Source organism: Peromyscus maniculatus, chromosome 8 (genome assembly GCF_049852395.1).
Source record: "Peromyscus maniculatus bairdii isolate BWxNUB_F1_BW_parent chromosome 8, HU_Pman_BW_mat_3.1, whole genome shotgun sequence".
Lineage (NCBI taxonomy): Eukaryota > Metazoa > Chordata > Mammalia > Rodentia > Cricetidae > Peromyscus > Peromyscus maniculatus.
Window position 1 is genome coordinate 71,867,809 of NC_134859.1, and position 13,158 is coordinate 71,880,966.

The 13,158-nt window shown below is 39.3% G+C and overlaps 1 protein-coding gene across 2 annotated transcripts in view; it reads right to left on the bottom strand.

The window, feature by feature from the left end:
* Positions 1–13,158, bottom strand: part of Usp32 (ubiquitin specific peptidase 32) — a 157,617-nt gene that overhangs the window by 75,025 nt on the left and 69,434 nt on the right. For both annotated transcript variants that reach the window (XM_006983183.4, XM_016001732.3), the window contains exon 6: positions 1,243–1,374. In XM_006983183.4, the coding sequence (XP_006983245.1) occupies positions 1,243–1,374 (132 nt within the window). The remainder of the gene's footprint in view (positions 1–1,242; positions 1,375–13,158) is intronic.

Sequence of the window (13,158 nt, forward strand, 5' to 3'; positions counted from 1 at the left end):
TTTGAACAATAGAGAAATAGGCATGGTGGTACATGCCTATAATCCCAGTACTTGGTCTGTCTGTAACTCCAGTCCTAGGGGATCTAACACCTTCCTTTGTCCTTTGGGGCACCAGGCATGTATATGGTGCACAGATATGCATGCAGACAAAACACCCATACACAGAAAATAAAAACGTTAAAATTAGAAAGTTAAGAAAAGTTCAAAAACTTAAGTCAAAAAATGGGGCTGGAGAGATGGCTTGGCTGTTTAGAGAAATTGTAGCTCTTACAGGAGACCCAGATTTGCTTCTCAGCACCCACATGGTGGCTTACAACCACTTGTAACTTCAGTTTCAGGGGATCCCACGTCTTCCTCTGACTTCTGAGAGCCCCAGGCATGCATATGGCGTACATACACATACACATACTCAGGAAAACTTATATAACACAAATATATCTTTAAAAGGGGGGGGGAGTTTTGAGGATTTAGCTCAGTGGTAGAGCAAGGCCCTGGGTTCGGTGCTGAACTAAAAAAAAAAAAAAAAAAAGTGAAAACTAAAAATACTTTATAATCAGAAACAGAACCCAAGTATTCAGATTTCAAATACAATGTTTATGGTGTCATCCAAAACTCTCTCTATATATATAGTTTTGTTGTTTTGTTTTTCAAAACAGGGTTTCTCTGTGTAACAGCTCTGGCTATCCTAAAACTCACTTTGTAGACCAGGCTTGCCTCAAATTCCTCTAATCTCCTGAGTGCTGGAATCAAAGGTGTGCCCACCACTGCCCAGCTTTCAGAGATGTTCTTATCTAGAAGCTTCTATTCTCTTTTTCAGGGGAGGGAGCAGCAGCGAAATCTTATGTGAATGAAAAACAAGTGGCCAAGGAAGGGATGGATCACAGGAGGAAACCTGGAGTTCTGGCCATGCAGTGGCCAACACCCTCTGCAGGTCCTACTTGCTGACCCTCCATCATATCAAGTGTGTGTGTAAGGGGACATTCAGGTACAGAGAGCTAACTGACACATGGAAGACCACACAAGTAAAATATGAAGCTGAGGATCATAACCTTAGTTTCTCTCCTCACCACTATACTACTAAGCAAGGAACTATTAAATCTACAGGAATATAGTTTGTCAGAGTTAAATTTGTTTTGGTTTGAAATAAGATGGATTCAGTCTACTTACTTACCAAATGAACATTTGTTGTGTTTGTGTTTTTTTTTTTTTTTTTATTTTATTTTTTAAAGGCACATTTCCTACCTTCACTCAGAGAAGGGCGAATAGGCGGTGAAACCAATGGGCCAAAGGTTTCCAAATCAAAACGTCCAGTACGGGATTGAGCCTTCAGTAGCCAATAACGTTTCTCCAGATCAATGATGTCTGATTCCTCCACTAAGAATTAAATTAAACAGATTATAAACTCAGAATGCCCCCTTCTGAGCCATTAGTTTATCCTGACATATGTCTTTTAAGGGCGTATTTTCTCAATTAAACTACTAAAACCAATTATGCCCAAAATATACACTAAAGGATAAATTTATCATATTTAAAAACTGTAAGAAAATGAAATCAAAGTAACAAAAGCATGAGATTGTAAAACTCAGAGAAAAAGAAACTATAATTTCTCATTAAGAAGACTGATAAAGCCGGCAGTGGTGGTGAACACCTTTAATCCCAGCACTGGCGGCAGAGCCAGGTGGATCTCTGTGAAGCCAGCTTGGTCTACAGAGCTAGATTCAGGACAGGCTCCAAAGTTACAGAGAAATCCTGTCTCGAAAAAACAAAACAAAAGACTGATAAAATCTAACATATAAGATCATATTCTACTAAGCCATTCTAGTCATTTTCAACCTCCACCTTAGATTTAAGGTTTACCACATCTTCTCTCCTGGTTAGAAAGTAACAACCACAACAGCAGGCAGGGCTCACATTTAACTCACACAGTCAACACAATGTGCTGGGTAACAAACAGCAAAGTCATGAAAGGATAAATATGAACACAAACTCCAAGCATGGTTACATTTCAAGTGTTTCTGTTTCCCTCCCAAGTAATTAATATAAAATTTTGTAAGCACATAGGTATTTTATTCTCAGCTAAATATGGTACTCAAAGTTATCTTACTAAAATAAAATGCAATTCTGGGATTGTCCCTTTGGGCTATAATGAAGTATCAACTGGCATCAGACTTGTCCCTGGCACTAAATGGCTAGCAACGACTTACATAACTCTATCAATCAAGCAGCTGTAGACACTAGAGAGCATGCAGTGCAGGCCTTGACCCTGAGACCACTATCAGGAGAGCACTTCTACTGCCCTGCTCCTGCCTGGGCCTCTATCGTCAAGGGGGCAAGGGACTCGGAGTCTCAACACAGAGATTTATTTCACTGTGTTAGGAATGGAGGTCACTGCAGGGAGGTTGAGGTGGTAAAAACTGGAGAAGAAAGTATTAGAAACAAGTTACACAAAGAAAGAATTCCAAAAATCTGTTCAGCTGCACATTGTTTTGGCAGCTAATTTGTGTTCTACAGAGTGAAACTCCCTGAAGCTCACCTAGGAACTGTAAGCAGAAAAATTCCCAGACTACAGGCCAGAGGGGGATGCCACACTACATTCCCACTGTCTAGCACTGGGGAAAACATGAAAGAGGCCAGGAGATGGCTCAGCAGGTAAAGGAGCTTACCACCAAGTCTGACAACCTGAATTTGAATTAGATCCCAGAATCCACATAGTACAAAGAGAGGAAATGAGTCCTATAAGCTGTCCTCTGACCTACACACACACACACACACACACACACACACACACACACACACACACACACACACACACACACACAAATGTAAAAGAAAACATGAAAAAAGTAAGAGGAGGATGTGATACAAAACTGAGGTAAAAATTAACAAAAAGGCCTAGAAATAAGAAACAATAGAATTAGACAAGGCATGAAAACTATGAGTTATAAATATTCAGAATTAACAGTGGTGCACACACCTTTAATCTCAGCACTAGTGAGACAAAGGCAGGCAGATCTCTGAGTTCATGGCTGGCCAGAGTTCCAGGACAGCCAGAGCTACACAGAGAAACCCTGTCTCAAAAAACAAAACAAAAGAAAAAAATTCAGAATTAAAGAAATATACTGAGGTAAGAAAAAGTAAAACATAAACCAACTAGAACTATCAAAGATGAAAAATAGCCGGGCAGTGGTGGCGCACGCCTTTAATCCCAGCACTTGGGAGGCAGAGGCAGGCGGATCTCTGTGAGTTCGAGGCCAGCCTGGGCTACCAAGTGAGTTCCAGGAAAGGCGCAAAGCTACACAGAGAAACCCTGTCTCGAAAAACCAAAAAGATGAAAAATAACATTTATGATTTAAAAATACCCATTAGAGGACTCAGCAGCAGATTAGGGAGGAGACATGAAAAAAGATGAGTAAATCTGAACACAGGGCCACAGAACTATTCAAATGGCAGTACAAAGAGAACTCATTAGAACCAAAGTGACTATAAGATAATATCAAACATAAACACAATTGTGAAGGAACCAAAAACAACAGAAGAAAATATTTGAAATATTTACAATCGAAAATGTTTCTTGGAGACAGAATCTTGGTATGTAGCTCAAGCTGGCCTCCGAGTTACAATGATCCTCCTTCCTCAGTCTCCCAAGTGTTTTTTGTTTTGCTTTTGAGACAGGATCTCACTATGTAACCCAGGCTGGCCTGGAATTCATTATATAGACAAGGCTGGTCTCAAACTCATAAGAGATCTATGTGCCTCAGTCTGCCAAATGTTAGAATTACAGGTGTGTAATATCCTATGTGGCTCTGAAAATTTTCTAAATTTGGTGAGAACTAATTTCGCCAACACCTAACCAACTAATGTAAGATATAATCAAATTACTGATAATAAAAAAAAAATTCATGGCTGGGATGTAGTTCCTAGAGCACATGCCTAGCAGATGTGAGGCCCTGAGTCAGATAGCCCTAGCATAGGAAGAGAGAGGGAGGGAAGAAGGAAAAGGATCTTTAAGACCAGTCTGGAATTGGTGGCACATACTGCCAATCCCAATCAATACTCGGGAAGCTGTGGCAGGCAGATCTCTGAGTTCCAGACAGCTGGGGCTACAAGAGAAACTCTTGGGGTTAAGGGGATAGGAGACAGCAATAAGACCAGGACAAACATTACAAACAAAACAAAGGAAATAAGTATATTTAGATAAAAGGGATCAAGAAGTAAAAAAGGCAAAGTACTAAAAACAAAACTACAAATCTCAATAGTATAAATACTAGCACAACTGTACTTAAAAATCCAGAAAATACAAGGGCTTTTTGAAGCAACACAGTATTCAACAAGAATCAACATCTATGGAAAAGAGTAACAAAAAAAACCAACCAAACAAACAAACAAACCCCCCCCCCAAAAAAAAGAAAACAAACAAAAAAAAGCCCAGGAAATGTTCAGGCTCTTACTGCCACAGAAATCCTATCAAGCTATCAATAACCTTATGAGATTATTTTGGGTAGGAATTTGGTTGAAGCTTCTGTTGAGGGTGTCCTTGAAACTACTAGATTCTTTTTTGTTTTTGTTTTTTCGAGACAGGGTTTCTCTGTGTGGTTTTGGTGCTTGTCCTGGATCTCACTCTGTAGACCAGGCTGGCCTCAAACTCACAGAGATCCACCCACCTAGCCTCCTGAGTGCTAGAATTAAAAGTATGTGCCACCACCGCCCAGCGAAACTGCTAGATTCTGTAACTGAGATAACTACTATGTGTTGCAATGGTGGTATGAAGTAATTTCTAGGGAGTGTCCATAGGCCTCAAATTATTTACTATTTGCTCTTTAAGAAAATGTTGGTAAATCTTTTTATTTATTTTTTTTTTTTTTGGTTTTTCGAGACAGGGTTTCTCTGTGTAGCTTTGCGCCTTTCCTGGAGCTCACTTGGTAGCCCAGGCTGGCCTCGAACTCACAGAGATCCACCTGGCTCTGCCTCCCGAGTGCTGGGATTAAAGGCGTGCGCCACCACCGCCCGGCGGTAAATCTTTTTAAAATCTTTGAAACTTCAGATTGTCAGAAACCGTGGTGTAAAAAAAAAAAAAAAAAAAAAAAAACCCGCAAAACATGTGAACTTTAGAATCATGGAGTTATGACACAGAGTTTAAGATTTGAGATTTCAAAATTGTTATGTCCTGAAATTATAAGATTGCAAGGTCTTCCTCTGTTTTATAAATAAGACATTTTTTTTTTTAAAGTAAAGTTTTGGATTTACAGCAATATGGAGTCAAGGCAGCAATTTCAACATACCCTTATCCTCATAAACTTTGTCTTTGACACCTCCCACCAGAGTGGTCCATCTTACAATTGCTGAACATACACTAACACAATTTCACTCTAAGTCAATACTTTACATGATTTACATTAGAGTTCATTCTTAGTGTTGTGTTACTGGTCTGGGCAAATGACTTCTTATCTACTATTGTAGTATCACAGAGTAATTTCACACTTCTCTAAGAATCTTCTGTATTCTTCCTATTCACCCTTCCTCCCCATTAGTTCCTGGGCAACTCCTGATCTTTTTGTTGTTGTTGTTGTTTTATTTTGTTTTAGACAGGGCTTCTCTGTGTAGCCCTGGTTGTCCTGCCTCCTCAAGTGCTGGGATTAAAGGTGTGTGCCCATCACTGCCTGGCTTACTGCTTTTTTTACTCCCATAAGATGTTTTCTAGTTTTCAGATTGCCTCCATTAACATTTCTAATTGAGAGACTAACTGGGTGGAGAAGACAGTCTTTTCCTTTGGGGTTTCTTCAAACTCAAATCTGAAAAAGGTTTCTTTCAAGTCTGTCTGGTTTCTCTACCTCTTAGCCTAACTTTCCTTCACTAGCCTTACCTGGAATCTCAGCATCTGCTCTCAGATTGAAGGCATCCTACATTCCTTCACATCACCTAGGAAGGGTCACTCATGTGGAGCTCTGCTTTGCTTTTTGCTTTCTTTTATAGATTTCTTTCATCTACATGTCTTTAGTAGCTTTAAAAGAAGAGCATCATTATTTGGTTTTTGTGGTTATTTTTCTTTATTATACCTGACAGTATTGGTCTGTTTTCTACTTCTTATCATGAAGTAGAACCTTCTCCCTTTGATTATCATTCCACGATTTAGAAAATTTTCACTAGTTCAATAAAACAAAAATCATGAAATATAATATAGAGAAAGGAGAACCAATGTTATTTACATGGAAGTTGAACTCATCAAACAAACAAAAAACCCCACACAACTCAATAGAAGAGGCTGTGAATGTAGCTCAGTGATAGTTTGTCTAGTAAGTGAGATGCTCTGGGTTCAGTCCTCACCACTGAGAAAAGAGGAAGAAAACAAAAGAGAAGCTATTCACTAACTAACAACTAAGGATCTGTAAAAGGCCCTCATTGATGACCGTGATGACCTGAGTTTGATGACCAACATGGTAGATGGAAAAGAACTGACTCGTGCAAATTGTTCTCTGACTTGTACACAAGCAACTGTGGTACACGTCACACCCACCACAAATAAATAAACAAATAAACAAACAAAACTTTTTAAGAAAAGGAAGCAGGAAATCAATCCCTCAACAACCCCCAAAACAAATGAGTTGAAAACATGCTAAAATACAAAACAAATATACAAAATACGTACTTCCTTTACATAAAATCAATGACTTATAAAAAAATTTAAAAAACAGCATATCAACACAAATAAGAAATTAACATTTGAGCTGGGTGTGGTGGTACAACCTTTAATCCCAGTACTTCAAGAGACAGAAGCAGGTGGATTTCTGTGAGTCTGAGGCCAGCCTGGTCTACATAGTGAGTTCCAAACTAGCCAGAGATACAGAGGAGAGTTGGTCTCAAAAAATAAAACAACAACAATAAAACAACCATCTAATATATTCAAGGTATAAGTGAGACTTATGTGTGTATAATATGTGTTTGTGTGGTGCAAGTGTGGGGGCCAGAGGTTGATGCTGGCTATCTTCCTCAACTACTCTCCATCTTATTTTTTTGAGACAGAATTGTTCACTGAACCTGGAATTATCAATTTGGCTAGACTAGCTGGGCAGAGAACATCAGGAATCATCCTATCTCAGCCTCCCTAGCACTGAGATTATAGGTACACACTACCATGTCGAGTTTTTAAATAATTTTTCATTTATTTAGATTATAAAATAATTACATAATTTTCTTCTTCCCTTTCCTCCCTTCAAACTTTCCCATGTACCTCACTCTCTTTCAAATTTATAGTCTCTTTTTTTAATTGTTTGTGTGTGCCTGTATATTTGTACATGCACCCAGTCTTTTTATGTGGGGTTGGAAACCAACTCAGCTCATATTTACACAGCAAACACTTTACATCTCCTCAGCACCATATTCCAGTGGGTTTTTGTTTGTTTGTTGAGATGGAGTTTTACTTTGTAGCCCTGGTCATCCTGGAACTCGGTCCTTAGACCACACTGGACTGGAACTCATAGAGATCTACCTGCCTCTCCTAATCCAGTGCTGGTATTAAAGATATGCATCTCTACACCAGGTGAACTGAGTCTAATAAAGAAATGACAGGCAGGGGGGCTGGAGAAATGGCTTAGAGGTTAAGAGCACTGACTGCTCTTCCAGAGGTCCTGAGTTCAATTCCCAGCAACCACATGGTGGGTCACAACCATCTGTAATAAGGTCTGGTGCCCTCTTCTGGTCATACATGCTGTATACATAATAAATAAATAAATCTTAAAAAAAAAAAAGAAAGAAAAAGAAAAAGAAATGATAGCCAGACGGTAGTGAACACCTTTAATCCCAGTAGCTGGGAGGCAGAGGCAGACGGATCTCTGAGTTCCAGGCCAGCCTGGTCTACATATCCAGTTCCAGACAGTCAGGGTGGTTACAAAGAGAAACCCTGTCTGAGGAGTGGGGGTGGGGGAAGACTACAAATAGAGTAACAGAATGGAGAGATGGCCCCATGGTTAAGAGCATTTGCTGTTTTTCCAAAGGACTTGGGTTTAATTCTAAGCACCCACATGGTGTCCTATGACTGTAACTCTAGTTCCAGGGGATATGACATCCTCTTTTGGCCTCCACAGGAACCAGGAACATAAGTGGTGCACAGATAGAAATGAACACAAAATACCCAAACACATAAAATAAAAATGCAAAAATGAAGAAAGAATAATATTATTAAAGAAATGAATAACTGAAGAGGTAAACCATGGTCCTATAGAAGCGTGTCATGGCCTTAAATACAGCAGCTATAAGGAAGACATGGTAGTGCAATTTGTAATCCCAACCCTTGAGAGGCTAAGGTAGAGTATCACCAATTTATGACCAGCCTGGACTATATAGTAAAATTGGAGGCTAGTCTGGGCTATATAGTGAGATATTATCTCAAGGAAAAAATAAAGACTAATTATGGAAGGCTGCACTGGGAGAGTGATATAAGCCAAGACCTGAAGGAGGCAAAGGGAAAAACCAAGGACAAAGCGTCTAAACAAGAGCAGTCAGTAGGAAAGCTTCAAAAGGGTGTGCCTGGCAAATTTCAAGAAGAGAATGAAGGCGGCAGAGTGACTGAAATGGAGTTAAGAAAGGGGAAAGACAGGAGAGGGAAAGGCAGAAATTTCCAGGAATTATATTACATAGACTACTGCAAGAACTTTGGTTCTAAGTGAAAGGTAAATTACTGCAGTCAAGGAGCAAAACAAGCTTTAACCTGCAGATTCACTCTTCATTAAGTTGAAAAAACCTGAGAAGCTCCACAACACAAAAGAACAGTTCTCTTCTCCACTAAAGAGAGTGGCAAATACTCAATACATGCCATCAGAAAGCACTAAACTATAACAGATTAACAAGCCCAAAACAGACAGTGCTCAAAATATGGGAAAATAAAAATATAAATAGAATTAATTCTTCTACAGCTCTGCTTCAAGATTTTGCAACATTCTTCTCCAAGATATCAGCATGGCTTAATTTCAGACACCTTCAGACCCTCAAACCATCTAAACTGGGCCACATTCAAAGACTCTCCTCCATTGTTTATCAATATCTGGTATAATCTGCTTACCTATTTTTGTTTATCTTTGTTTCTCCCAATTAGAAATTTGCTCAAGGCCAAGGTTTTCAGTTTGTTTTGTTCACAGTAATATCCTAAATTATTAACTTAGGATAACCACTGACACCACTTGAACATTCAATAAATAAGTTTAAGAAATAAGAACCATTTGTTGAGTTTTAAATTTCATATATATAGCAAGAAAAAAAAAGACATAGTCTTGACAATATGTTCTTAGGGTTAAGTACACTGACTACTCTTTCTGGAAAGCTCTTACCTTGATGTGACCAAATACTCATGTTTATACCCACAGACTAGTGCTGTGCCCAGCCTTCATCAGAGAAACTACTTACTGCAGTAGGCAGCAGTTAATTCAGAAACCCATAACTGGCCAAAGTGCTGAGAAAAAAGGATGGTGGAGTGTCTGGCCCAAAAAGGGACAGCTATCAGTGGATACCGTGGAGGAGAGAATGGGAAGAGTATTCGAGCCAAGATCAGGGAGATGTGCAGCCAAAAGATGTCTCAGGACATAGCATAGCCATTGCATCCATGAACTGCCAGCAGCTGTGGCTCTCTGCGTAAGACCTGCACAAGACTAAGCCTTTCAGCAGCACTGCATATGGGTAGGGAAGTGAGAGTCTCCAGAGAGACTATTAGCAATTAGAGGTTCTTGAGGGAGGGCATCATCTCTTCAGTGGTGCGCCCACAGACAAGTTACCCTTGCTCCACCTTCCACTCACACTCAAGTCAGTGGTTGGGCAAGTAACTTATTAAACTCAATGGGTCATACACAAAAAAAGACATAAAAGTAGGCGGCAGAGTTGTTAAGAAAGGTTCTAAAGGGAGAAGGGTGAATTCTCCCATGGAGAATGGGTGGCCAAAATGATCAAAGTTTATTATATAAATATGTGAAACTACCAAATAATTTTTTTTGTTTTGTTTTGTTTTTTGAGACAGGGTTTCTTTATCTAACCTTGGCTGGCCTGGAACTCACTCTGTAGACCCGGCTAGCCTGGAACTCACAGAGATCCACCTGCCTCTGCCTGAGTACTGGTATTAAAGGCATGCGCCACCACCGCCTGGCTCTACCAAATTTTGAAGTGTGTGGATGGGTGTGCGTGCACCTGTGCACGTAGGTGCCTATGTCCATGTGTGGGTATGTCGAGGCTAGAGGTTGAGGTCAAGTGCCTGTCTTCCTATATTCCTCTCCATCTTATTTTGTGAGACAAGGTCTCTCATTTAACCTGGAGCTAAGTCTTCTGGCTAGCCTGGGAGCTAAGTGAGTTCCTGGGAATCCACTTGTCTCTACCCTCTTCTACTAACACCAGAATTACAGATGTACACCATAGCACCTGCCTGTTATGTGGGTGCCAGGGATCCAAACTCAGGTCTCCATGCATGTGCAGTAGGTACTCTACCAAATGAGTCATCTCATTAGCCTCCTCCATCTTATGTTTTGAGATATGGTCTCTCAATGAATTTGGATCTTATTTATTTAGCAAGTCAGCTGGACAGTGAGTTCCAGGGATCCTCCTGTCTCTACCTTCCCAGTACCAGGATTACAGGCATGTACCACCAAATCTGACTTTTACATGGGCGATGAGTATCTGGTTATGCATGGTCCTCATGTTATGCAGCAAGAACTTTACCAACTGAGCTATTTCTCCAACCCCTAGGTCTTTTATTTTTAATCTTATTATTGTAATTATTGGTATGTGTGCATGGGGGTAGGGAGCATATGGTGTGTGTGTGGAAGCCACAGGACAATTTAATAGAGCCAGTCTTCTCCTTTTATCTTTATGAGAATTTCAGAAATCAAGCTGAGCCATCTCATCAATAAGTATTTTAAGGAAACAGCAAATAAACTCCTATTATAACCTTTTGGTGAGACAACACTATAAAAGTCATTGGAAAGGAAATTAGGTTTTTGTTTTTTAATGTATACAGTGTTCTGCTTGCATGTGCGCCTGCAGGCCAGAAGAGGGCACCAGATCTCATTACAGACGGTGGTGAGCCATGTGGTTGCTGGGAATTGAACTCAGGACCTCTAGAAGAGCAACAGCCAGTGCCCTTAACCTCTGAGCAATCTCTCCAGCCCAAAACCAGTTTTTTTTTTCTCACTATGATTCAGATTTTATTGCTTAGCAGTCATGTCATTCCATGCAATTTTGAGTAAATAGACTCTGAGAAAATATACTGGGAGCATTATCGGGTGATGGCAATATTGATGAAAGTGTTCATATAAAGTAACAGGAGGCACCACTGCCACCATCTGCCCCAGAGATTTGTACAATTCATAGAAAAAGAGTAAAAATAGTTCACTGGCATTTAACTAGCATTATTCTTTGCAATCTAAGAACCACAATAACTTGAACAAGTGTAATAATCTTTAAAATATAACAAAACACTTTTTTCCATTACAAGATATTTCTTTAAAAAAAAAATCAAACAAATCAAGATGACAATAAAAGCTGCACAAAAAGAACCTTGAAAATAAAAGATGTCATAGTCTGGGTGTTTTCAATTTCAATATTACTCCAAGAGACAAAATGGGAGTCAGCTTTTTCAAATGCGAGCAAAATCTTTCACTGTAACCACACTTACTTTACAGCTCATATAATTTAACTGAAGCCAAGGGTAACTTCGGAAAATCCATAGATACCTACCTCTTAATCTGCTCTTACGCTAAGGTAACTTCCTTAAAAGCTAATTGTTGGTCTATACTACACAGTACAACTTGGCATTCTAACAACATTGAAGCACACACAGTCACCATAACTCACATACACACAGCAGTAAGTTTCCAGGTAAAACTAACAAGTCTCCTCTCCTAATGATTTTAAAAACCAAGCATAACAACAGTTCAGCAAGCGAAAGATTTGTGTGTCTATTATTAAAAATCTGAGCCATCTCTCTGCCCCAAACTAATTTTTAATACATATAAAACTTCTATTTAAGAATACTGCTTCTGGGCCAGGATGATGGAGCACACCTTTAATCCCAGCACTTGGAGCAAGTTCCAGGCCAGCCAGAGCTACACAGAAAAAGCCTGTGTCAACCCCCAACCCCAAACAACAACAACAACAATAAAAACCCTGAAGTACCCACTTCAAATACTCAGCTAACTAGACTTGTTTAAAAGACAGTATTTTTACATTTGTCATGGCAGCAGAAAGTGTGCTCACTGGAGGGGGAAGTGCATATAGAGATAGGGTGGTGGTGAAGGTAAAGGATAACAAATAAAGGTATGAATTTGTTACAATAAAGCATATTATTTCATATGCTAACTTGAAAAATTCATAGAGAAAACAATTCCAAGCCATGAAAAAAAATAGAAAAATCTGAAATTTATCTAATAGAAGAGCTGGAGCCTGATATCTAAAATAAGATGTCAATTCTCTACTCTCATAATAAATAAGATGCCTGTTTACTCTATGATGAAGTGTGGTGACTACAGAAAAAACAAAAAACAAAACAAAACAAAAACCCCTCTTTTTCTCTAGAAAAACACTAGCTGAAGTCCTAAGCTTTCCTTAACGTAATGACTTGGCAATATGAAGTATCTGACCCTAAAAGAAAAGGTGACAAAAGCTTTGTTCCCACTTGTATAGTTCTCAGTACCGAAATTACAGTGGGTGTACAATACAGAAGTTTAATACATGGGGCTGGAGAGATGGCTCAGGGATTAACAATACTAGCTGCTCTTCTAGAGGACTTGGGTTTGAGGCCCAGCACAATCATAGTGGCTCACATTTGTCTAAAACTCTAGTCTTAGGGGCTCCAGTGTCCATTTCTGGCCACCAAGACAACCAGGCACACATGTGGTACACAGACATACATGTAGGCAATACACATTAAAAATAAATACATAAAAAGAAAAAAAATTAACACAGAAAAATTACATTAACTGATTTTAACTTTGGAAATTTTTCATTAACCTCCTGTAAAAATACATTGTAATGAAAATGTGATGTGCATGTGTGTGAAAGGGGCGGGGGAAGGAGAGGGAGAAACAGGAAGATAAGCAGAAAATATTTAGAAGGAAAAAGAGATGGGAAAAATGGAATGGTCACCTACTAGAAACATGCTTTAGTGCTGGCTTACATATACTGTTCATT